Source organism: Cyclopterus lumpus, chromosome 12 (genome assembly GCF_009769545.1).
Source record: "Cyclopterus lumpus isolate fCycLum1 chromosome 12, fCycLum1.pri, whole genome shotgun sequence".
In the NCBI taxonomy this organism is placed as follows: domain Eukaryota; kingdom Metazoa; phylum Chordata; class Actinopteri; order Perciformes; family Cyclopteridae; genus Cyclopterus; species Cyclopterus lumpus.
Genome location: NC_046977.1, coordinates 12,407,462 through 12,433,613, shown reverse-complemented (window position 1 = coordinate 12,433,613; position 26,152 = coordinate 12,407,462). Strand labels below are relative to the sequence as shown.

The window sequence follows — 26,152 nt, the reverse complement described above, 5'->3', positions numbered from 1 at the left end:
CGCTTTGAAGTCTGATTTCATGTCGCACTGATGTTTAAGCCTCACCTTTTATAGCACCTGTTCAATACATGAAACACAAAATTATGGTAAATGGAAGCGCCAATAAATAAAGTAAAGTCTCTTTTCATCTGTGAACCAGAGTTAATGGGGTAGTCATTGTTGATCAGTGGGTGGTTACTTACCGATTAAGTCTGATGCTTTAATTATTCAGTTTTGCTGTTAAGTCGGTAAACATCTCCAGGCCATTTGTTTTGTGTTGCCCTCAACTGTTGCTTATGACTTTTTACTAGTTCTGTACATCATCATAGAAAAAAAGTCCTCTGTGAGGAAATGAGCTCCTTAGCCTTATAAGTCTTGGAGAATTTTAGGTTTTTTTGTGGGTGCAAAAAAGAAATGTAATGAGTCTAACCAGATTTTAAAAATTCATCTAAAGATAAGTAAATCGAATTATTACCAACAGCCTCCTGGATACTGTATGTTAAACTAATTTTATTGTGTCTATATCTGTCTTTCTTTTTTTTGTTGTCAGTTCACCTTTGGATGTCTCCCTTTGGTGCCAGGTGGCCGATGCCCACTTATGACAATTGACTGGTAAACCACATACATTTAATAAATACCAACAACAAAGGGGTCTGTCTGTCCTGCTCTTTGGACCAGACTGAAATATCTCAAAAACTATTGAATGTATTTTTATGGAATTTGGTGCACACATTCATAGTCCGTAAAGGATATATCACATTGCTTTTGGTGATCCCCTGAATGTTCCTCTTGCCCCAATATGAGGTTGATATTGGTTTATATTACCTGCACATCATTGTGTGTCCCAACTATAGTTTATATCTGTCTGTCTGAGGGTATGTGGTAAGTCCTTCACATATCTCAATAACTCTACATCCAATCTACTTTACACTTGACGTTCAAAGGACATACAGTGTGTAATTTGGGACAATTTGGACACAAGAAATGTTAATTGTTAATACAAAAATAAAGAACAGTGCCCTGTTCAGGAGTGGGGGTGGGGCTTCAGGGCTCTTCTGACAGTAGAGATGTAGTCTGCAGTGAGCGGACCCGGGCTCGATGATTGCAGTTGGCTTTTTTTGCTGGATGCTGGGTATATTAAACTCTTCACTTACCTGGGGTCAGCCAGCACTGAGGACCCCTCCTGCAGGCTGTATCCTTACCAATCCACTAGATACGGAAAATCTCTGCCATGGCCGAGCACATTCGGGAGCTGTCAGACAGAGAAAGCAGGATGTACATCAAGGACCTAGGTGGTTGGAGGGGTAGTGAACTGCAATGGTAAGGGAATTCATGCAAGCTGTGTGCTCACTTTAGTTCATGGCAGAAATGACACACTGCAGGGCTGCCTCCAGGTTAGCCCTTTGGGTATGGCCACTAGTCTGTGTATGGTGACTCTAACTGTATCACCCTGTGGACCAGGGACAATATGGAGGGCGATATACCACAGGCCAAACATTCGGCCTGTTCTAAACAAGCATTTTTTGCACATGCTCTGCACTACTAAACACAAGAATGATAGCATTTTAACATGAGTTTGTTAGTTAGCATTTAGCTTAAAGCACTATTGTGCCTCTAAAAGCACTATTGAGCCTTTAAAATCAGTTAAAATGGCTACATATAGATATCTTTTCCCCCAGCTTGTGTTGGTTGAAGCTGGAATGGCTGCCAATTAAATGTGGCATAAAGTATGTCACACTTATGGCCCTTATGGGTTCGAGAGACAATCACTTCCCCTGAATCAAGCGACGAACAATTGGAGAGAAGAGGGTTGAAATTAAAGATTTAAGGAAGAAATAATAAGTTAAAGTCCCAACAGCAATTGAGAGACATTTATGAAGTGAATAATAACTGAGTCACGGTTTTAGTGGACCCAAAGTGGACCCAAATGCAAGATACCAGGTTAGTGGGTAAAATGAGCAAAAGCTTTATTAACACAAAGCTGGGAGCAAAAAATCAAGTGAGCAGGCAGCGACATTACATAGCGGCCTACAATAGAAAAACACCAAAGAGACAAACTGAGGGCAAACCAATATGACACAAGGAATTAAAAACTAAAACAGGAAACACACTATTTACCGTAAAGAATATGATAAAAGATAAAGGAAGTTAATACAATCCTATCAATCCACCTATTTACCATTTGTGTATACGTTCCTTGTGCATTTTAGCTTGTAATTCAGGCATTTGTCTCGAGAGTTTTAAAAAGGCAGCGATCAATTCATCAGCATCAGTTTCTATTTATGAGAAAGTGAAGCTGGCAAAGAGAGAAAAGCAGACTCATGAGATGTGATGTTTTTATAGCTTTTCTCCACACACACCTGGATGGATCCAACCCCTGCAGTCTAAAGCTAGACTGAACAGCACAGGACTTTTTATTTTGTATTTAATCTGTTCTTATCAGTCCTATGAGACTTGCCCACCTGGAAAACCCCAGCATTCTGGATGGCCAGTCCACCACACAATGTGACAAATGGAAGAGGAGATATTGTAGTATTGTGTGTATGTCTGCACCAGCACATTTGTGTGGGAATGTTTTGAATATTTGATGACAGAGTATTGATGATTAGGACAGGCATTGGAAAAGAATGTGCTTTTGATTTAAATTACATTTGATCTTTCTTATTTGATCAGCAAAACATATATTAGATATTTCTCATTCACCTATAACGAAACATAACATTATGTAATGTTATATGTCACAGTGACAAATATATTTTGTGAATTGGGCATTCACCACCATGAAATAACAAGAATCCCATAGCCCCAAATTAAATTCTGCTTAAATCCCACATTCAGCCTTGGGCTGCACTGTTGTCCTTATCATTGATCAGACAGGACACGTGTGTGCTAGGGTTCACCAAAGTACAACTCCTCCCAGATGTGTAAGCATCAAGACTGCCACCTACAGGTCTTAATACAGAAACATGTCTTGCCCTCCTCATCCACGATAAACCTCTAACCTCCACACCCAATGATCTGCTTTGAGCTCCCATATCGTGTGCTTCTTCTCTATCTCTCATGGTGTCATCTTCTCTGTACAAAGAATAAAAAGGCAAAATATAGAGAAAATTAAAATGCAATTGTCTTGATGTGCACACTGAGCGTGGCAGCAGGAAACAGCCGAGGGCAAAACAAATGCAAGAAAGAGCAACCGCAGTTTAAAATAAGAACTAATCTGGATGGTAACAGTTGTAGAAATAAGATATGACAGCATAAAGTGAACATTATCAGTGGGCTGTGATCACGCTAAGACCTCAGGGGAAGAGGACTGACTGCATGGCAGAGATGTCAAGGAATGTAAATCTGATGGGTGCATTTTGTATGCACTTGTTACTGCCTTAGTTTTATTGAGATTCTCTTATGGTTATCAGAATGTATATTTCTCTGAGGGTATTATATCTCAAAATGTATTTTTCTTCTATCTGCAAGACTTGGAGGAAATGCCAATAATAATAAGAAGACACTTTTTAAGGTATTCTTCACAATAAGAAAAAGAGGTACATCCAATAATTGTCTGTCAAATTATGGTTTGGGAGGTTAAAGCATATTATCTGCTTCCTGATTGGCGTAATAATAGTACCTCAATAAGCTTTTTTTTAAGTCACTTTAGTTCATTCAGTTTTGTACTGATTTTCAAAAGGCTCATATCTTGAACAAGGGCAAATCTTCTGCAAGCACAGTCAATTCTGTGAGAGGGCCTAAAACTCAGAATATGTTGAATTGTAAGCAATTTCCGTACTAATGAAATACATCCACATGAGTGCTGATTGACTAGGGCAAATCAGTTCTTTGCTATGTTGTTCAGGCACCACTGTCCCTCCAGGGTTTCCATTCTAATGTGCTATTACATTTTCCATTATCAACCCTCTCAGAGTTTACAATGAGGGTATATTAAAAATGATGCAGTTTTTAAAGTGTTTTTAGTTGTTTTTTTTCAGGTTCCAGCTCAGCCCAAGACCGTGGAGTGTTGCCTTTTACCATTATTCGTCCTTTGGATAGTTGTGACAGTGGTTTAGAGTAGACCAGGACTATTGAATGTGGTCTGCATTCAGTGCTGGTTACTACAGTGGCCTAGAAGGGTCCAACAAAGTGCTTATTGTTTAGTTTTTTTGCATGTGTGTTATGGCTTTTGCATTTGCATTGTTGCTTTTGCATATGTGTTGTGGCTTTGCATTCATTCAAACCTTCTCAGCCAGCGTAGGTTACAGTCAAAAGGCACGTGTGAGCACTGCTGTGACATACTCTATCTCTATGGAGGCCTTCAAGTTCAGTGTCAATTGGTTTGTGATTTTGTGACAATTTATCTCAATTGCGTTGGTTCATTTTTAACAAATTGTCACAACTATACATCACAACTCTATTGCATGTCTGCAAAAGTTCATGCGTCAAAACCTAAATTGGCTAAAACCACAACAATGTGAGTGCCACTTGTGTGCCTGTGCACCTCTGTGAATGTCCACAGCTAATCTCACATTCTGCAGACTGCAGACTTTAGGGTGGCCACTTAATGCCACATGCTCAAGGACCTCTTGTGGTTGCTGTTTCGCACACTTTCCCAAAATACCTTTTATTGCCTGTTTTATACTGTCATTGACTGCCTGCTGACTCCTTACTCACTCCTCAACTGGCCCCTGGTTAGTAGGGGCCACTCGCGATAACACATCTCAACCCAATAAAGTGGTTTTGTTGCCTGAACTTTAAATTGTTTTCATGGTGCCTAAATACTTTGAACACATTATGTGGCACCATCCTATTATGTACCGTCAAGAGGTCGTGGTCATTTAATGTAATTCTGCGAGCCATTGTTTCTCACTGCATAATTATGCCTCTGAGAAGTAATGTAATATATATGTAGGCCATATAATCGTGAGCCAAGACATGCACAGCTTTTTTTAACCCAATGGTTTCCTTCACCTAACAAGGTAGTGTTTCTTTATGTGTATTTATAGTCCTTTCTTTTGTCTGTTCGTTGTGTGACACATCTGTCTTGTTGCCCAAATGTTTACACACACACACACACACACACACACACACACACACACACACACACACACACTCTCTGAACTAGGATTAATATTCCAGACAAAGACTGGATCAAATGTGGCTAGGGACAATCAAAAGAATCTGTATCTTCAATCAGCTCCACCAATCAACAGCAATTACAGTGATTGATGCTAAATAAAAAAATCCGCAATGCCGCAAGGTTTGCAGATAACATTACACGTCTGTGTCAAACTGCCATCTAGTGTTCAAATATCTCAACCGGTAAACAGTCTTTGTTTGATTGTTTTTATTCCTTTAACTTCAAAAGTCCTTTTCTTCTCTGTCATTAATCACTGTAGGCTTCTAAATAGTCTTCCAAGTTATCAATTGTGCACAGAGGTAGCCCAACCTGTTTGAAAAGACAGTATCTGTATCAGCTCTGACGTGCATCACCATAGCTGCTGTTCTAACGTCAGTCTTCTTCCTACCTCTGCAGTGCTGTCACGGCTGTGACCAGTGATGCTTCTTGGGGTCGATGAGGTTCATCCGCTCCATCTCTTCCTTTTCGGTGTCAGTTATCCGAGCTTCACTGTTGAATACCGGAGGATCCTCAAGAAGGCTCGATCATCATGTGGTTAAACACATATGTGGATATGCAGCTAATGATTAATCTATTAGATATAACTCCTTTTAATTGACTGGATATTTGTTGGGCTATAAGCTTTCCAGCATGAGCTGAATATTTCATAGTTGGTACGGAGTTGATTTTTTAATGCGATTTTTAGGTCAGAGCAACCTCGGACGTTTTATTCCTCATTTTTAGGTCTCAAATCCTCCATCCATTGTCAAGTGAACAGAAACTGACTCACTCATTTTGTGCAAACATCCTGGGTGCTAGAAAAACAAATGTAATCAAATATATTTTATTTCTGACTATGAGTTTTGCTATATATTCACAGTTAATCGCCAACATTTTCAGCAGCCTTTGGAAGCAAACCAGTCCAAGAATACATCTCTACATTCCACTATTTATGATCCTCCTCTGGGTTTATTTTGGCAGCTATTTGTTGGTTGGGACTTTGAAAGAAATGCCATGCTGCATTTAGATGAACATTTCCCTCAACATGATTGTTGGATTCCCATGAAAACATGATGAGATCTATTCATACTAAGCCCGGACGGACAAAAGAACTGTACTTGGAGTGAGTTCCTGTCCTGTCCCTCTGAAACCAAGTTGAAAGAGCAGAAACAATGTTCTTTTGTGTCTGATGAATGTGCGACATGACAATGGGAGAGGCAATCATGAGTTATTTACATTGGGCAATGCAGGCAGCTTATTAAGATATTTAACAAAACAGGGACGACCTGGTTAGACGAGAGCCCACACTCTCGTTTTAACAGAAAATTTGAGTTGAAATTAGTGTGAATAACTGAGATGGTTGAGAAGCTGTAAGAGATGTGGTCATCTTTTTGGAGATGAAACACACTTAAGAATGACTTTTTTCAAAGATTTTGCTATTTTGCTAAGCTATTTTATTGTGGATAAGTATGCAATGCTCAACACAAAAAACTCATGTACGGACCAGCTTTTGTCAATTAAAGCTCTCATATATTTACAAATTAATGCTATTATGTGAGACTTTTTCAGAAGGAACCTACATTTGCAGGTTGTTTTGCGATGGGCTGATAGTTCACCTTTTTATTTCTGAGAATTTCTCTGCTACTTTTTTACAGCCTCTGACTTAAAATTGATCTTGGCAGAGTGAGGAGCCAGTCCCAGATGCTTTATATTCAATAATGTTATCTCCCGTTGCTCGGAAATAACCCAAGGTGGGTTGACAGGGAACTTTGAGGGACTTCGCACTAACATTTGAGAGGTCTAAAGAATGGTTAGGAATTTTCAGGAGGGTTGGTAGCACTACCATCCGTCTTTCAAAAAAAGTAATGCATTCAGCCTCGAGGAAAGAGCTGAAATGCCCAGAGAAAAGCTGTATTGTAGAGGTTTTGACATGCGATCCTTGGGCGACAGGCAGTGTTCTGCTTCCTACTCCACAATTCAAATGACAAAACGTGACAGACAATTTAATGAACAGTGTTATGTTCAGCTGAAGGACTACATAAATACACTTTAGCAGATGAGCCAATTTGTTTAATGTATCCCATGTGCATTATTGTTTATTTGTCCAACGAGTCAAAAGTGTGTCTGTCATTTGAATTGATGCACCATTACATATCCTAATTTATTATTTTTTTTTTTCATTTTCGGAGTGAGGTGGTGGATTAGCAATTCTGTCATATTCCTGTTCTGTAATGTTTCCCATGCAATAAATGTTCATTCATTTACAAAAATTGGGCTGCCATGCAATTTTCTATTCCTTAACCTTTCTAGTGCAAAATTATAAATAGGTAGTTGACAAAATACATAGTAAAAATATGCTCTTCTATGGCGGTTTATGTTCTGTTTCTCTGGGGGTTCGAGCACAATGAAGGTCATTAGTAGTAGAATAAGTCCCATTAAAAGTGCATGTGTAAATAGGAGAAGAGTTAGTCTTATCAGCTGAGACACCATTAAGATGAGCAGAGCCTCAATCCCTCCCCGTGCCTCCATGCTGCAGGGCTGTAAATATCCACCCAGTTAATGAGATGTTCCATGTGTGGGAGCGTACCTTTACTCTTCAATAAACTTCTGCCAGGGACAGCATCATTCCCTGTTTCTATAATGGCAATTTAATAGATATAGTCATTATAAACACGACCGTAGAATCAGTGCAAGGGAAGGCGGCTGGTACGGGGGATAGGAAAAGCAGAGAGGCGCATGGGAGTTTGTGTCTGTTGGCCGAGTACAGCTTCTAGTGGGAGGTAGTCGGAGGAAAGATAACAGAAAGATAGAGCACCCAGGTGACAGATTTATAGACAAAATAAAATTGGAAAATACTATGGTACTTTTACATTAAAATAGTGTTTATTGACAAACAAAAATGATATAGTTGGCCTCATGAGTTCTAATATTTCCTATAGGATCAAACATTATCTGCTGAGCCTCTATTTGTTCCCCCAAGAATACAGCAGTGTCTTTGAAATGCATACTTCATGTTCACCCCCTAAAGGACACTTAAATGTATGTGTTCTAATAAAAAATGTCTTCAACACCTTGAAAGAAAGATGAAAGTGTAATAATTTGTGTGTATAATTTCACTGCTGCAGCAGAAAATAACTGCAGTACCATCAAAGATGTAGTTATGACTTTTCAGCCGAGGTAACAGTGAGAATACAGCAGCACAACTATCCAACCAGAAGTGTCAAAAACACACCGTAAAAAGTAATAGTGTGGTATATCAGGAGGATATAGTTTGTCGGAAAAAAAAACATAAATAGTGATTGTATATTGTATATAAAACACAATAATACAATTTTATTTACAAATAATATCCTAATCTTGGATGTAAAAAATAAAAATAAAATAAATCTACTCTCTCTCTTCTTCCGGCTGATGGAGAGTTCTGATGGAGAGTTCTCCATCAGCCTCAGCTCACCGGCAGAGGGCAGCCTTGCACAGTTATTTTCGCCGAGTGATTTACATAAACCTTCAAAGAGGTGTCAACTGGTCAAAATTAATAGTATAATTTGAAGTTTTCTTTTATAAATTGAAAGAAAGAAACATACATCTTTTTTTAATATACTGACATTTCAGATTGTAAAATGAATGGCTCAGATACAAAAAAAAAACACAATCTCTACTATATTTTGAATTCATCATATTTATGTTTTCCTATCTGTAATTAGAATGTTAACATGCAGTTTCTATGTATCTCAATGCTGCAGAAAAGTATTCATTATAAAGGTAGTTCTTGATGTTGTTACTTTAACTACATTTCTATTGTGCCTATACTGCACATATGTGTATATTTAAATACTGCTCATCTGTGACACATTTGTGTCTGGTTTTACAGTCTTTTTCGATATTAGTGATGGCCAATATGTGGTGTTTGAGTGAGTTGGTCACCAATATCTATATATAGCTTGCATTCAATAACATTAGCTATCATAAGCTATTGGTCATACTATTAAAATGTTACTTTTCGAATGGAAGAGCGTGCCTGCCACACTTTGGTGCAAAACGCAAAAGGTAGACAAGGGAAACATGTAATACAATGCTAAGCAATACAATCAGCTAATAATGAGGACAGCATGGTGTGACTATGAGAGACGTGGTTATTTGGTGAGAGGAAAGTGTTGAACTCCTTTTAGTTAGTCATCGTGACCTTTTAGCTTCAGCTCCCTGCCTCCCAGTGACTGCATTGACCCTGAGCACACATTCCTGAATCTGAGAACCTAGTTAGAGTTTCTAGAGGGTGAAAATGGATATCAACCAAACCCACTCAAAATCTGTATTGACGTGAAGTTGACTGTTAACATTTAGACTGTGTGTGTGTCTGTCTGTTATGGCTCAAAGTTTGAGCTCCCAGTGTGGGCTTCCTTCTATCAATAACGCACCCCAAAAAATGGTTCCCTGTGAATGGGCTCTATTGACCCGGCTGTAACTGAGTGACACCCTGTGGTGCAGCACCAGCTCACAAGTGGTCCATTTGTTTATAAGCTGACAATCACAGGTAGGTCGACCCTCAGAGCCACTGACAGACATAAACAATGTTTGGCTCTAAAAGTCCTACCAAAGAGTAAATGTGACTTTAAGTGTAACACGGTTTAGCCTAAATAGCTGCTTTGATCATTAACTTGAGCATTAGGAAGAGGCCTGTTTATCTTGTCTTTACCTCTGTGGTAACATTAAAAGGTAAAGAGAAACACAGCAGATGTTAATACTTGAAGACTCAATATACAGTGCAATGCATGCATTTTAGACTGTCACTAAATAAAAGTATTTCTATTAGAGTCTTGTAATGCAAGCATGGTGGAGACTTCGCCCCACGTCTTCATCATAATAGTCAACGAATAATTCATAAATATTGTAAATGTTGGTGGGAAAGTCTACTTTGTGGTTAAATCTATGAAACCTCCCTTCCTTGTAGAAATAAACCCTTTTTACATAAGAGTTATTGTCATTGTAGGAACAGCACAGGTGTTACCAATAACATTAGTAATCACTATGCAGGTGTTCCAATAAGCCACTACTGTGGGACAGAGGCCAGGAGAAGAGAAACCGTGTGTGGAAATATTATAAATAAGTATAACCGCCATAAAATGGCCTCCTTAAATACTTACAGCTTACTTGTATTTTTCTTTGACTATAAGCAAAATACATGTGTTGTATGCTTTTATATTGGCCAAAGCACTTTATTTTTTAAACAATGCAATTTGAAGATGTCCATGAGAATTTGTCATGACTAGAGTATGAATAGAGTATTCTCTGATATAGGTAAATCCTGTTGTTTACACTATGACCTCCTATTGGACAAAGCTCTAAACTGCACTAAAATATATTATATATAACCCCAATGAGATTTACTAGATAAATATACAGAGGACTCAACAGAGCACTTATGGCCAGGCTCTCAGTAACAATAGCCACCGTGAGACCTACTCTACACACACAGCCATATGTGTGCAAGACTGTGAGGGATTGACCAGTGCTACATCAAATAAGCAATAACACGCTGGGATTGTTTTAATAATGGGAACATTACAGAGAGACTAGCTATATAAAAGGCTGCACGGAAGTATAATTGGGAGGATGGTTGCTTCAAATGATTGGTAATAATCGGTGAAATTAGTAGTGTCCTCGCAATAAAAAACATGACAAGTACGGATTAATATCGTGTCGTGAACAGATCCTCTGACATAATTATTTACGCATTTTCATTATTCCTTTTTAAAATCATTAAAAGAAAACAAACCCAGTTATTCCACTGCACATACGTCTGTCATTAAATCCAGCTAAGCATCGGAAGGTGTGATTTTCCAACTTCTTCACAAGGGATGTGTTATTTTTAACGAGCTATACCGGCAAGCTCCAATAAATAGCGTAGGATTCCCGTGTTTCCACGACATAAACTACCTACGATTTTCAATGCCATGTCTTTATTTTGTACCTTTTTCGGCTCCACAGGAAACAGACGTCTGCGGGGACATCTGCTTTCAATTTCTACAGGTTTACTTTGTCCAATCTGGCAACCCCACGTCCAGCCCAGTGTGGTGTGTTTTCACGAGACCCATTCTCTTATGTGATTGTGTTTTATGGAGTAAGATGTCTATCAAGAGCATATTTATTTCATGTGAATGTGATGAAGGATACTTGAGCCTGGTGCAATAACAGATCCTCACAAATGTTCCTTTGTGCGATGGAACCGATTTGAATGTCTTAACTAAGATACACCTGACTAGACAATGCTTTTCCATCCTTTTGTGTGTGCGCACAAATTCAAAGGTGTTCCAATTGACTGTCCATCATGTTCGCAGGCACTGGACTCCTGGGTTTTAAACCTGCAGTTATAGACTCACCTGATATCGCCCAGCAGGCCTCACAAGCTTAAATTACACATGGGTACGTAATTACACACAGTTACGACCCAAAAGCCTTCACAAAAGAACAAATAAAAAAAACACAACTCGTATTCTTTTCCTGATTGTTTCTTGTCTTGAAACCGTTTGTCTTGCCTGCAGTGAGCTCCTATGCTACTCAGTTTGACTTATGGAATTCACACTATTCTTTGTGCAATGTATCAGTCATTAAAAGTACTCAACGGGAGGCAATTAGAGGTGACCTGCACCTCTGTTTGTTTATTCTTTTATAGAATGACTGAGTAACTTACATGGTCTGCTGTTTTTAAAGTCTTGTGTTACAGGGAGCAAAAGAAGGATCTTGTTTAGAGTCACATTCTTTATTTATTTATTTGACATGATTTAATGGTTTTTTTGTTGAGCAGTTTGCGTTGGCAACGTATGGTATAGAAATAAGGTGCAGTTTCTTTCTGCATTTACACAGGGTCAACAGGAAAAAGTCAGAGGCATAATTCGTCAGAGCGACAGATTACAAATTCAACCTCACTCGATCAAAGTGTCCGAGGTAAGGAGGGAAAATCCAGATGCCGTTTGTGTCACACACGATCAGACTGGGATGGTCTTTGCATTCCAGATGTTACCCTTTTGGCATGTTTCAGCTTTCACCAGCAAACTCAATTGGTGAGTTGACTCTATTTCACAGTATGCCTTTTTACCAAATGGATTGCCTGGACTCTGCATGCAGCCATCAGCTGAAACGGCTCTTTCTTAACAGAAATAAATGTAAAAACAGGAAACGCCTCCGGGATTCTGAGCCAGTGTTGTTCGGCAGCTTTCAATGTTGTAATGCGAGAAATCAAACAAATCAGACAGAGAAAAAAAGCTCAGTTACATCTTCCTAAGAACTATGTGCATACCTCATATCTCACTTATACCCAAATAACATTACTCGTGCACATCAGCCATACACAGGCAGACCTCTATGACCTCCTCCAGCACACGGTCACTTTAAGTCAAAGCACAAACTAACAACTCAATTAGCTTTCTTTTCCTGTTGATATAACAAATCAATTAACTCTCATTTCCTGCACATCTGAAGAGTCTTTTTTCCCCCTGTTTGTTTCCTGCAGGGTCGACATGCACTGGAAAAGCAGCTGCCTTGTTTGTAACGGACCACATGCACACATCAAACATCTTTTAATAGCAGCCTTATCACAGCACATTAACCTCACATAAACATGGCATGACCCTCGGGTCAGGGCAGGAGGGCAGCATGTGTGTGTGGACTCCGCCACACATTGGTTCAGGACAGCCAGAACACGCGATCGGTGTAATTCAACTGCGATGTCAGATTATTGATTTGTAACAATAATTAGTAATATGTCCTGAAGTACCTTGAGACATATTACATCGTAATGCATTTAATAGCCCATCATGTAAACATGTATATGGGCATTTAGAGATACCTGATGCCTTACATTTAGTGAATTTCCTCGTACGACTTTTCTTACAAGTTCAAAGTCTGTGACAAATGGAGGTAACAATGCCACAAAGAAATCTTTAATAAAAAGAAGCTCTGTAGCGCTGAGGGGAAATGCAGAGTTATGAAGAGCAATCCATTTCACACATTCATTTGATTCATTGTTAATATGAACATATTGATTAAAGCAGCTCTGAACTTCTTTATGATGGCAATATGTACTTTGGTCCAGTGGTAATTTAAAAAAATGGAGGAAAACGAATATGAAATGCAGGTTATGACCGACTTTCCGATGATTTGCTTTGCAGCCAAGCATGAGCAATAAAATCTGATTTCAATGTAGATAAATATTTTATTGTTGTCATAGTAATACTATTACAATCATCTCATGCCACAAGTGAAATGTGAAAAACTTAGAATACTATGCTGTATGGGCTCTATCTGTGGAGACAGCTTTAAATATTTAAAACTGAATTATACTTATTATTACTATCATATGCATTTGAAATCCTACTTGAAAACATTTGAAATAATACATTTAGACATCATGACGGCAACACATTTGAAAAGAAAACCAACATTAAGAATGTTTGATATGGTCTACAGTATAACTATAGTAGTTAAATAAATTAAACAAATGATCTCTATGTGAGAAAAAACACACGTGAATCCTTTCAACAGATGCAAACAGCAAAGCAAGTGATAACACTGATACATAAAGCACAATACGATCATATGACCCTTCCAAAAATGACATGCCAGTGAGACACTTGACATGGGCTATGGTGGTTAGTTCCTGATTTAGTTTTTTCAAAAATATACTGCATATCTATTTATATATTTATATAAACAACAACAAAACTTTTGATGATTTTCATTTTTTTTTATAATTCTAAAATACATCTATAATATTTAGAAACAATATGTACAATTAACCCCCACAATAGGCTTTAATGCAACAAATTCTTCTAAAAATGGAAGAATAAATTAAGGTCCGAGGAGAAACTCTTCTGTTTGTAAGGCCAGGGGGGGTTTAAGAGCTGGTAGACACACACACACACACACACACACACACACACACACACACACACACACACACACACACACATATCCTCTCTCTCTCTAACACAGACACACAAACACACATGCACACACACTCTCTCACTCTTTCTAAAACACACACACACATTCTCTCTCTCTCTCTCTTTCTAAGACACACACACACACACACACACACACACACACACGTACACACACACACACACTCCCTCAGACGAAGGACATATGGTTCCAGTTGTACTTATTGAAGGTAATTGATATTCAGCAAAAGTTGGGGTGATGTTCTCATGTTCATTCACTGAACAGTTGAGAACTTATATTCTCAGAGGTTTGAATGTTGAATATTCAGAGTCTATAGTAACACTAAGGAAACTGACATGCTGTGTAATGTCAGTGAGATGTCCGATAACACTTCCCGTTTGGGAGCTTTCGCTTTTCTTTCCTGCTGCGTGCTGTGTACCCACTCCTGATGTGTGTGTGTGTGTGTGTCTCTCTCTGTGTGTGTGTTTTTTGTGTCTCTGTGTGTGTGTGTTTGTTGTGTCTCTGTGTGTGTGTCTCTCTCTGTGTGTGTGTGTTTGTTGTGTCTGTGTGTGTGTGTGCAAAATAACTGAAACCTTATAAAACACTTATGTTTCAAGAGTCCTAACGTGTTATGCCCATGAAGACCTCAATTTGCAAGAGACATGCTCTATTGAAATGACTTACCATTCAACACAACGTGGATCTCACCCACCATCCATGGAGTGTGTTGTTACCATATAGCCATAGCTGATTTCACATCCTTTCTCCATGCTCCGTGTTTGCCGTTTCCGACTCACCACACTCTTTTCTAGCTTCGTCTAGGTCCTATGATGCACGCTCAGATCTCACTTTACATGAGGCGATACAGGAAACCGCCACATGTGAGAGTTTAACCTCTTGAATGGCTGGCTGCTTTGTAGAGTCCCGACTAATGCTCTACTCGAGAAACACAGTCCATGCCTGTGGGATCACTGTCAGCAATGTGCAGAGGAAGACAAGTAAAGATGATGAGGTCGAGGAGGTGGTCCACGCTGAAGATATGTGATGGTGGTGGCTGTGGACTCGGTCAGGTGGTTGCACTGTGATGTAACCGTTGATGATGCGAACCAGCGGGGGAGGTGGAGACTGGACCATAGTGCTGCGCAGAGAAGACAGACAAATTAGATTTTCAGATTATCTCTTTTCTTTTCTTTTTTTATGTTTAAAAGCTCCATAATCTATTTTCTGGGATTTGAACTGGGAATAATGTAAGAAGGCCTTTGGTTATTTCGTGAGATTTCTAAGTGAGTTATTTTTGTGCTCCTCAAAGGTTTGAGAAGGACGGAGCTCAGTTGGAAAATAAATGTGATGTTACATACTCCCATGCACCAATCAGAGTTTAGCAATAGTTATGGGGTTGTGTGCTTAAGTTGCCAGGCTGTCGTCAGTCAAATGTGATCAAATCCTCATGAAGTGGATTAGTAACCAAAAGCAAAGGCTGTTTTTTTTTTTACAGGCTCAACTCAAAAGAAACTGGTTCTCACTCCCAACTCGTCAAATATCGCAGCTTGGCCAGTTCCCCCAATATGTCTGATAGTGTATCCTGACATGCCGTCCCTGACAGGTCATGAAGCGACACTAGAGGGATAGCTAGAGCGTCATAGTTTGAAGCTTAGGGCCATTGACCGACGTATTTTGACGATTTGGGAGTGAGAATGTGTTGCTCAAAAACCTCCCCATATTCGGGAATTACAACAGATTGGGTAAGACCTTATTATTTCCAGACAAATTTCCATATTTCCATTTGTTTTTACACTGCTCTTTGGGATTGGAACAAACATACAATAATAATAATAAACAGGCCTCTATACGTCCCCATATCGTCCACAATCCCAAAGAAAATATGCAGACTGCAGAAAAAAGAAACTATGGAAATATTAATGATGGTGACGACTACAAAGGAACAATCCTCAACAAAGGAATCCACAGCGCAGAACAATCAGCAAAGATTTAACAAACACAAAACTCCGAGGAGTGCAACTCATTGATCAGCGTATGGCTATAAACCAACAGCCAATCAGCCTGCATGCTTTTCTCTCTTTTTTCTTCTTCTCCAAATATTATATATATATCGTGTGTGTCTGTCTCTATCTGTGCTTTTTTAAACAAGTCTGGCAATTAAATCATTTCTGATCTGCTGTTTGATGCAGAGACTGCAGAGCTTGTGTGGTTTGGACTGGGACGAGGCCAGGCAAAACAAACACCCAAGTTCCTGAAGTTGGAATCTCCTCGTCCCAGTGGGCTGCAACTGCAGTTTGGCAAGAAAACCGTGTCTATCACCATTGCAAAAAAAAAACGAACTAAATGATGTCTCATCTGACTGTCTGCAGACAAATGAGACTACGTTTAGAGGGATTGTTGTGGATTTGGATGGCCGACTGCAATCTCGTTGGCTGAAATTAGGATGTACCAAAAACACTCTTTTTGGTACTGATTAGTTTATATACATCTCTCACAAATGAACCACGGCTGATTGCATTACTCGCAGATACTTGGAGATAATATTCTTTGCTTTGCATTGATTGGTGTTGTCTAAAGACTGTATAGCCAAAGGCTTTTAGCTTCAGGCTTTAGTTATTAAATACATTTTAGTACGGATGATTATTTCAGACCAAACAGCAGGCAGAACTCTTAACTGGTACCTGCTTAGAAAGATATGTTTATTTGAAAGTGTCTGTAAATTATTAAAGCAGCTATTTAAAAGTCCAGAGCAAACATTCAAAATTTATTTTAAAGTTATGAAGTCGGTTTATTTAGGTTTGAGGGCAAAGAGAGGTGTCATGCATCAAACACAACAGAGAACAGGGCGCTGTAGTTGCCTCAGTTTTCCGAACTCGCTCTCTACCTTTCTCGTTCAGCCACCTTTTCAGACATTCAAATATACAAAGACGTACAACGTGTACACGAACATATGTACACAAACAGTCTGCTTCCTTTCCGTTCAAAATACAGGGGCTCTCAGAAAGAGAGAAAACATATCTGCAGACATAATGTACACAAACGTTCACAAACCCCCTCTGTTCCCACGAAGAACAGACCCTACATGGTTGGACACTTTTTTTCGGTCAAGAATTTGGAATTTTGCATACTGTACGTGGAAAAATACATATGGATACGGAGGTGAAATATATCTAAATGCGTAAGAGCAGAGTCCTGCACAGCTCCAGTTTTGCAAACCCTTACCCACCAGTAAGCCACACTTATTGATCATTAGGATGTTGAAGTCACTGGATGGATTGTAGCCTTAGCAGGTAACCGTTTGGATAAAAAAGACACCAGACTTTATTTTCTCTTTTTCCTTATTTATCTTAATCCTTCCACGTGTTCCGCCCACACCCAGTGCAGGACCCACAGTACACTGCACTATGCAACTTGTTATCTGCTACAACAGGAAACACAAAGGAGTGGGATCTGCCCGTGTGCTTATTAACTATAGCAGAACGGTTGAGTGTATCCCAGTATCCCATAGTCAGATTTAAACATGCAGAGAAACATGCTCACACCAATGGATCATTTTCATTCTCCCAATCACCTGACCTGCATGTCTTTGGACCATTGAAGTAAACTGTAGCAACCAAAGGAAAATGTATTGTAAAAATAATGTGCAGCTTTGTATTTACAAAGGAAGAGGACGAGTCGGGAAAAGTACAGACATCTTAGAAATATGAACCACAGATTTCAAACATTTAACTGAAATGACATGGTTAATGGTAGCCTCTGGCTTCCCCAGGACCAGAGTGTGAGTTCCTGCGTGAACAGTTGCCATCTGCATAATGTCAATACTAGCCATAGAAAACAAGCTCTATGTTCCACACAATTTAGGAGTCTGGGAGGGTTGACTTAAGCATGCAAACACGTGCTCATTCACAGATAAAATTAAAAAATGAAACATAAAATGTGATTGTGCACCTTTATACTATGGTCTATGGCAGGTAGAGCAGCAGGTTTGTTTTGTGACATCTGCCTCTCAGGACTACAGATGAAAAATAGCCTCTTGGCTAACTCTGGCACATTTACAGAAATGTTTTTAATAATGTGCACTGTCCCTTATCAAATACACCAAAGTAAACTACCGGCAAAGCAACAGGCTCCACGTAATGTTTTATCCCACAGTCCAGAAATGGTCAAGTCAGATGAACTGGAATCTCTTAATTGCCCCGAGGTGTGAATGAAAACCTTTTGGCTTCCTGCCTACACTCATGACAACACAACATTTTGCCCTGACAACAAACTAAAATAACTTTCCACATGGCAGAGCACACCTTGTGCATTGGTCTCCTTTTTGTCTGAAAGGTGAGCTTGTTTTGTTGTCCGGTTAGATCCGTGCCTGGAGCTACTGTGAGAACACAACCGGATACTTAGCCGGAATTCCCAGGCTGCTGTTTTTCCATCGAAGACACTTATACCATCTAGGAACTAGTCTGGACTCATACTACACTGCATGGAGTGTGTGTGTGTGTGCGTATGTGTGCAGATTGCATGAAGAGTATGGTGATGCGATATGGTGGCTGTTTGAGCCTGCGGCATCTCACCAGGAAGTCTCAGTTCTATTCTAAAGACAGGTGGAAAGGCTGCATTACACATTTCCGATTCCCCCTCCCTCTCCTCACATCATCTCTGTCTTTCTTCTCTGAGCTTTTACCATTACACTCTTCTATTTTCCACACCTGTGACCCTTCATCTCACTTTTTCTACATTTCTCTTCATCCCTTTCTCACAGCAAAGGAAGAGAAGTCGTTGGTGACAGATGTATATCAGAAAAAAGATCCCATGCATGCTTATTCCCCCCCCCCCCACCGCCCCTATGTCCTCTTACCTCTCCTCAATGCGAACCCAGAGGTCATTAAAATGCCGGTGCCGCTGCTTTTTCTGCTTGTTCCTCCTCTTTTTCTTCAGCATTTTTCTCTCTGCTTTCTCCAGCAGCTCCAGGCTGTCCGGTGGCAGCAGCATGTGGGGTAACAGATCGTCCTCCAGGGGACGCCCCTCATCGTCCTCTTTGTGAGGGAGCTCATGGAGGAAAGGCTCCAGAAGAGGGGGCTCGTCATCGTGGTCGTCTGACTCTGGTGAGTCAGGTCTGGATCTCCTAGTGGGTGCAAAACACAGGACCGTAAGATACATTTGAAATAATTTACTTAACGGTTAAATAGGACCTTGTATGTGGGATGTGACCTATCTGTCCCACATTATTATCAATAATTCTGGAATGAAATGATATGATGGGTAGACTTACTTTAATGTTTAACAAAGACTAGATCGTTGTTCCAAATTATTCCTGACAAATGTGAGTCTCAGGGATGCTTGTTTTCTGCTAGTTTTTTCTATTCATGTCCCTGTGACACACACACGCGCACACGCACACGCACACGCACACACACACACACACACACACAGATCTGCAATGAGATAGCCACCCGCGGAGTGTGCTATGGTCGACTGCACTACATGCTTCACAGCAGGAGGTATACGCTCTGCTTAGGTTGGCCTTTTCAACACTTCATTGGGGTCTGGTGGGGAGTTTGTCAGATTTATCTGCATTACAATCTACAAAGTGGAAAAGATAGACAGCTCCAGTGAATAAGGGGAATCAGTGAGCAGATTTTATTTTTCCTTACACCTATCCGACCACCACACTGCACTCCTTGGCTCCACATTCTCAATTACATACAAGAATGCATCCCTGACTTTTACAAAATTCATAAGCTTGGTTCATAATAATTGTTTGAGATCTGCAGTTTCATAGTCAGATATATTTTGACAATATCTGGTAACACCAAATAATTAGAAAATGTTTCTAGTTATTTAATTACTTTTTACGAAGTAATGCTGGCTGAAAACATATAGAAGGCATTTTACTGCAATAGATAATGCATTTTCTTTGCACCTCATTGTAGCAAAGTGGTTTGCCCACTGCAATGCTCCTTATTGGATTGATTTCATCAGTCACTCAGTTCTTTAAATGTCTTGATGGGGAGAAATCACCGCCAAGTCACACATAGTGTGTGGGCTTTCAAACACAGGACATGATTGCGTTTCACTTTCCAGGGGACAGCCTTGCAGTACAACAGGCTACTGTTCAGCTATTCCCATGATCTCGGCACCTTACTGCAGCCAATGCACGACGGTGGCATGAGTGTTTTCTTTTATCTCGACGACCTCATCATCGTGGCTAAGTCCAGAGAATGGGATATGTTCCACAAGGGTCAATTGGTCTGACTCTAGTTGAGGTTGGCAATCAACTGGAAGCAGAGCCGCCCCCTGCCACACCAACAGGTGGGTGTGGGTTGTGCTCAATGTGTGCAGGTTGTGATCCACTCTGTCGTAACACAGATGGACAGCCCTGCAGAAAATCCCTGCATTGACCATCATGCAGATGCTCAGGTTTATGGCGGCTGCTCACTGGCTTGTCAGCCTCCGCTTGGATGCCAAGAAGCACAAGTGGTGCTTGGTTACTATTCTCCCCTTGGTCGAAAATGACCTACACTACTGGGGGTCCACAAAACACCTGTTGAAGGGATGTACGTTACGAAGCATTTCCGGATTCTAGGGTTACACTTCTGCAAGTTTCCAGTGGGTGAATTTGTTCTCGTGATAGGAGGAATATTACAGATTGAGTCCAGTATAGGGCTCTGCCTGTGCTCATAGAACTAGGGTTACGACATTGTAACCTTCGTTTTGCTGATCGTGGTCAGACCTTATTGGTGTGACAACAACATTGTTTCATTGCCTCACAGTAAAAGCCAGCCCATGTTTCACCAGTTAAATGCTTTTTATGTGAAGCAGTATGCATTTGGTATGCATTAGGAGTAACTTAATACAGTTCTGATACAGCCTTGGGACAGTGAACAGTAAACAATGCAACGTTTCTTGTGAATCCCTCACGTATTTGAAATGAATTTGATTCAATTGCAGGAAAGGCAGAGTCCGCCTGTAACAATGGAGACTAATAAATACAAAGATAAACAGTATCAAAAACAGGGTTTGATACCATGAAAATCTTAAGGACTATAACTTTAACAGCGTCCGTTCAGACTAAAAATCATACAATAGTTTAAAGCAATGGGAAAAACAAATAGAAAAATCCTGTAAAGCTTGCAGTTGGTATTTCAACTTAATATAATAACCTGCTGAAGGTCCTTTGTTTCTTATGTAAAATAGTACAAGAGTGCTCTGAATCTGACTATTTCTTTTCTTTCCATTGATCACCAACTTCCACACCAAAATGAGCCCCTTGTGCGATATGTGGTTCAATGCCAACTCTCCATTGTCAATAGTACAGGTAAAGTAATAAATTATGACGCAACGATGAAAAAATACTTTTACGTTTAGGAACAGTTGGAGAGCGCAGTTTTTCCTTATTTGCAGACAATGCATTTCTCACAAGGGCCAAAAGCAGAAATTGAACATCTGTTTCATGTCTGCATATGAACACAGACCAACTATGGAGTTGTGCTTACTGGGAAAATGATTTCCCATTTGAAATCCAGTGAAAAAGTTGAAAGGAATATATTCCTGTCAAGGCCATGAGACAGTGGTTGCCCTGTAAAATGTGGCATGGAAATGAAACCGTACTCCCATTTAAGTGAAAAAGTATGGGCCTTGGAGTTTTACAGACTCATGTTTTCTGAAGAAATCATCATGTGCAACAAATATGGTGAAACATAATATTTTCTGCCTAGTTCTCCCTCCGTCATCTCTGTATTTCTCACTTTCTCTGCTATTTTCCTTGTCGGTCTCTTCTGTCTCCTCTTGTAACTCAGACACTTATTGTGCTTTTTATGGAGGTTTTTCATTTGAAAAATGTGGCCTCAGAAAATTATTCCTTTAAACCCAATATTCTTTCATCATTGTCCTTGAGAGATTTTTTAGCATTATAAACAGAAAACAGAAACCCAGTGTTGAAAAATTACAAGACAAAAATGATTCTGATGAATCATTTTGTTCAGTAAAGTTAGATGGTGATTAGTGTGTGTGTGTGTGCGTGTGTGTGTGTGTGTGTGTGTGTGTGTGTGTGTGTGTGTGTGTGGTGGGAGGTTTAAAGGCATTTTCGCAGTAAATGTACCTGTTTACAGGCTTCCCAGCAGGGGTGTGCTCCACATCGTATCCCTGGCGACGAAGCACATCAATGACTGTATTGTTGCCCAGAAAGTGACCTGCAACCAAAAAAAAAAGAAAAATGATGACCTCCACTTCCGAATGCTAATGATTAGGTACTGCAAGCAAATTTAAACATGACATTTACTACTACTTCTGACTGTTCATAGGAAGTAGTCTTATACATGGTTTCAATACTGAGAAGTAGCAGGGACGTATTTAGCCTAGCTTAGCATAAACATTAGCATCGTAACATATTGATTAGTGAGTTTTTTACAGTATTCAATAAACATATTTTGGGACTTTAGATGTTGTTTCCCCGGCTTTTAGTCTTCATGCTAAGCTATGCTAACAACATCCTGGCACATTATTAATCTTCTTGTCCAAGAAGTGAATCAGGTTATTTCCCCAAATGTTTAACTATTTATTTCTTCTTGCATCCTTTCATACTTCTGCTGTCTCCTAAACAATTAAGTGTTTGACTTTTCTTTGCACTACATTTCCTACTTTTACCCCTGCTGTTGTGCACCCTTTACATTCAGCACCACCTCCCTTCAGCTTTTTCCTCTGCTACTCTTGTTTCATGGACTATCCCTTGTTTCATTTCTCTTCACCTCTTTATCTCTCTCTCTCTCTTTCCTTGATAATTCTTTATCCGCCCTCATATCAGCCATTTTCATCTCTCCGTTCTCCTACTTCTATATCTCTAACTTCCCCTCTTCCTTTCTTTCTCGCTCCTGACCCTCTCATCTACGAGAAGTGGGGGCATTGAGGCTTCAGGTTGCCATGTCAAGAGGTCTCCATTCTTCCCCTCACTCTGACAAGAGGGAGCAGGGGCCCATTGTTTGGGCCTGCTCGGCCGTGGCACCACAGAGCTGTGTAAACAATGAGCCCCGGCACTTTAATCTGGCCCAGAGCCATCGATAGAGAGAGGTTGGCCTCGATTCACTATGGGTGCCATAATGCTGCCTCATCTCTAGAACTAATAAGTGTTGGCTAAAACTACGTCCCAGTGAGTAATAACCATGGAAGAGGACTGAGGGCGTACTCCTGAAAAGTGTAATGTCAACAGTTGATAAAATGTAATAACCTTTTTATTTAACTAAGGTAAATGCAAGTGATTTGTGTCTGCTTACCAACTCCGAGAGGAACAATGTCTCAAAAGAATAAAGTCTGATGGACCCTTTAAAAAACAGACAAAAACTTTGGATTTGGTCTGTTTCTGAAGTCATGCTTTACCTTCTTTCTTTTTTAAGTAAGGATGCCTTTATCTCATTTGGACACCTCTCTAAATCACGTAAGAGCTCCTTGGGGAGGTTAACCGGCAGCTACAATGCAAAAGAGACGTGCATTTATTTTCTACTTTAAGCTGAAATCAGTATCAATACAGGTGGTCAGATACATGAATACCCAGCGGCTCTTAAACTCTCCATGGGACTTGGAAACCAGACAGAGAGACAGAGTTTCCCAGCCTGCCCACGTTTAGAAACAACTCAGTGTGATTTATGTGAGTTTACGTCAGAGGATTAAGGTGGGACAAACGGAGCTGTTCGGCACAATGTAGGGCCACAGAAGGGTGGGCGGGATTCAAAACTTCAAAGGGACACACACAAATACAAATTCGTACACACACGCAAATTCTAATAGGAGGTAAACCATCAAAGCTGATGGGTCCCCAAAGGATTCAATGTTTTTTCGGGGGCCGAGTTTGGGAAAAAAACCTCTGCTATTATATGCTTGAGACAAGAGAAGGTGATATTTAAATAACCATGCTGCACGACATTAAAAAAAAAAAAACTTAACGAAATGATTATAAGAGGTCTGATGAATTGACGTCCAAACCCCAAATCTCTAAATTGGAAGAAGCTTTTTTTTAATGAGATACAAAATGAGAGAACCTATTTTGGGGAAAAGAAATATTGAAATTTGATAAACTAAAATAATTAAGGACGACTTTGAATGGAGGTAATTTATTATGTCCAGCAGCCCACCTTAACTAGAACATGTTTTATACTTGTGGGGGGAAAAGGCCAAACCTTTAGCTTGCCTGTGCGCCGACAAAAATGAAATTCAGACACCTTTGATTAAAAATGATTGAAGCCAAGGAAAAACGCAGGCTGCAGGAACAGAACGTTATGTTTTAGAAGGTCTGCATCTGCATTTTCCTGAAATTAGGCCCTCTGTATGATGTAGCCTTTGGCAACTGACCTGAACTTTGGGGCTTACATATTCCAGGTGATTTCTGACAACTACATCTCTCTGTTTCTCTCTCATACGGCCAATAACTGGTACCAAGTAATACATTAGTCTGTGTTTCTGTCAGAAAGAAACATCACGCAATCCTGGATGAATATTTTACCTCCCCCCATGGAGGTGAATTAATTTTCTCTGCAGAAAACAAGACAAAACAATCCAATTATCAATCTCTGTGCGGTCCAACACTGAAAATACTTTGTGGTGAGAAAACACATGCGCCTCGTTTGCCAAAGAGAGGTTTCTACAGCGACACGCCGAGCATCAATGTCTGGCTTAGTGAAAACATGTTTAGATATTTGGGACAAAACCACCGTCATATTTATTTTTCAATTCTAACACTTCCACATTTGCTTCGAAACAAAACACACGATAACTGTAAAAATGTTGACGCTGTGGAGCTAACTCATAATTAACGTTGTATTCCTCCATCCTGTGTTATATTTAGTTCTGCCACAATGGTTTCACAGATGTTTTCATTGCATGGCTTTGTTAAAAATCAACATGTTTTCTGGTTATTGTTTTTCACATGGCAAATCTAATTAAAAAAGTTACTTAGTACTTCAGCAATAAACATTTGCTGTTATTGCTGAGTATAACTTCACATCAGTGTTGCTACAAGCAGCCATATCCGTTCACGCTCCTACTAGAAACTAGAAACAGTCCATAGTTAAGGCCCAAGGTTTAAGAAGCACACTTCTGGAGTGACATCTGACATATATTTCCACAGATTATTTATTTAGGCCAATTTCATACATTTTAAAACTATGAAACGGGCCAGAAATATGTACATCAATGAACAATATGTAGACTGTGTGTCTTTCCAGGAGTGGGGAGATGGGCGAGATAATGACCAGGAACAGACCTGAAAGCTCTCATTCACAGCTAACTCCCAACACGCAGCAACATTATATGGCACCACTGAGTGAGAGGGCCACATATTAGCTCATGTCATGGTTATAGAAACATACAGAGTTGGTATGTGTTGTACTGAACTTTTCTATGAAGTGACAGCTTTTATAACAAGTCTATAAGTGTCTACTATTTGGAGGAAACACAATTGCTGCCTAGATCCAGGAAGTTGGACTTTCTTATACCGCACAGAAGTTGTGGGGGGTGAAGGTTCTCTAGGACCGTAAGGCTGTGTGTACAAACACACAACTTTTACACCAGACAACAGGGTTCATGACCTGTGCTCCAATGTTGTGAGCTTCAGGATTCTAAATCATTTGGTTACTGTTGCGGAAAGATTCACTTAAAATCTTGTCTATGCAGATACTGAACTGCATTTTGATGTGCAACCAACCCTGTTGTACAATGACAATAACCTTTGATACAAACTGTTATGCTGTTAACAATCTAGCTTTACACAAAACACACTTGCCAAACCAAAGTTGTTGTTTATTAATGTATTTTTTGGAGACAGGATAATTAAAATAAGTCTAATTATTCTATCTGGAATTGATGATGCTTGCTTTGTTTTTAGTCGTTTTATAAATGTCTTTTAGCATAAAAGGCTAATTTCACTATTATTACATGTTAATGAAATAAATGGAATTGTAAGTTAGAAAACAGATGACTTATGTTCTAAGTAAAGGGAAATGATCTCATTATGTTCTGCACACTTTTACTTAGTAAGAGGAAGACCAGATGAGAACCACAACAGTATCCGTCCTTAGAAAGACATCCAGCCTCCACAATCAGTGGCTCAAATTAATAGAACATATGGTAAGTCTTAAATAGCATTCT

The 26,152-nt window shown here is 39.7% G+C and overlaps 1 protein-coding gene across 1 annotated transcript in view; it reads right to left on the bottom strand.

Annotated features, from left to right (window-relative positions):
* Positions 1–14,546: 14,546 nt before the first annotated feature.
* The window catches only part of trabd2a (TraB domain containing 2A), a 50,557-nt gene continuing 38,951 nt past the window's right edge, over positions 14,547–26,152 (bottom strand). The window contains exons 5-7 of the mRNA XM_034546998.1: positions 22,119–22,209; positions 18,876–19,142; positions 14,547–15,158 (exon numbers count right to left, since the gene is read on the bottom strand). Of these exons, the coding sequence (XP_034402889.1) occupies positions 14,957–15,158; positions 18,876–19,142; positions 22,119–22,209 (560 nt within the window). The 3' untranslated portion in view covers positions 14,547–14,956. The remainder of the gene's footprint in view (positions 15,159–18,875; positions 19,143–22,118; positions 22,210–26,152) is intronic.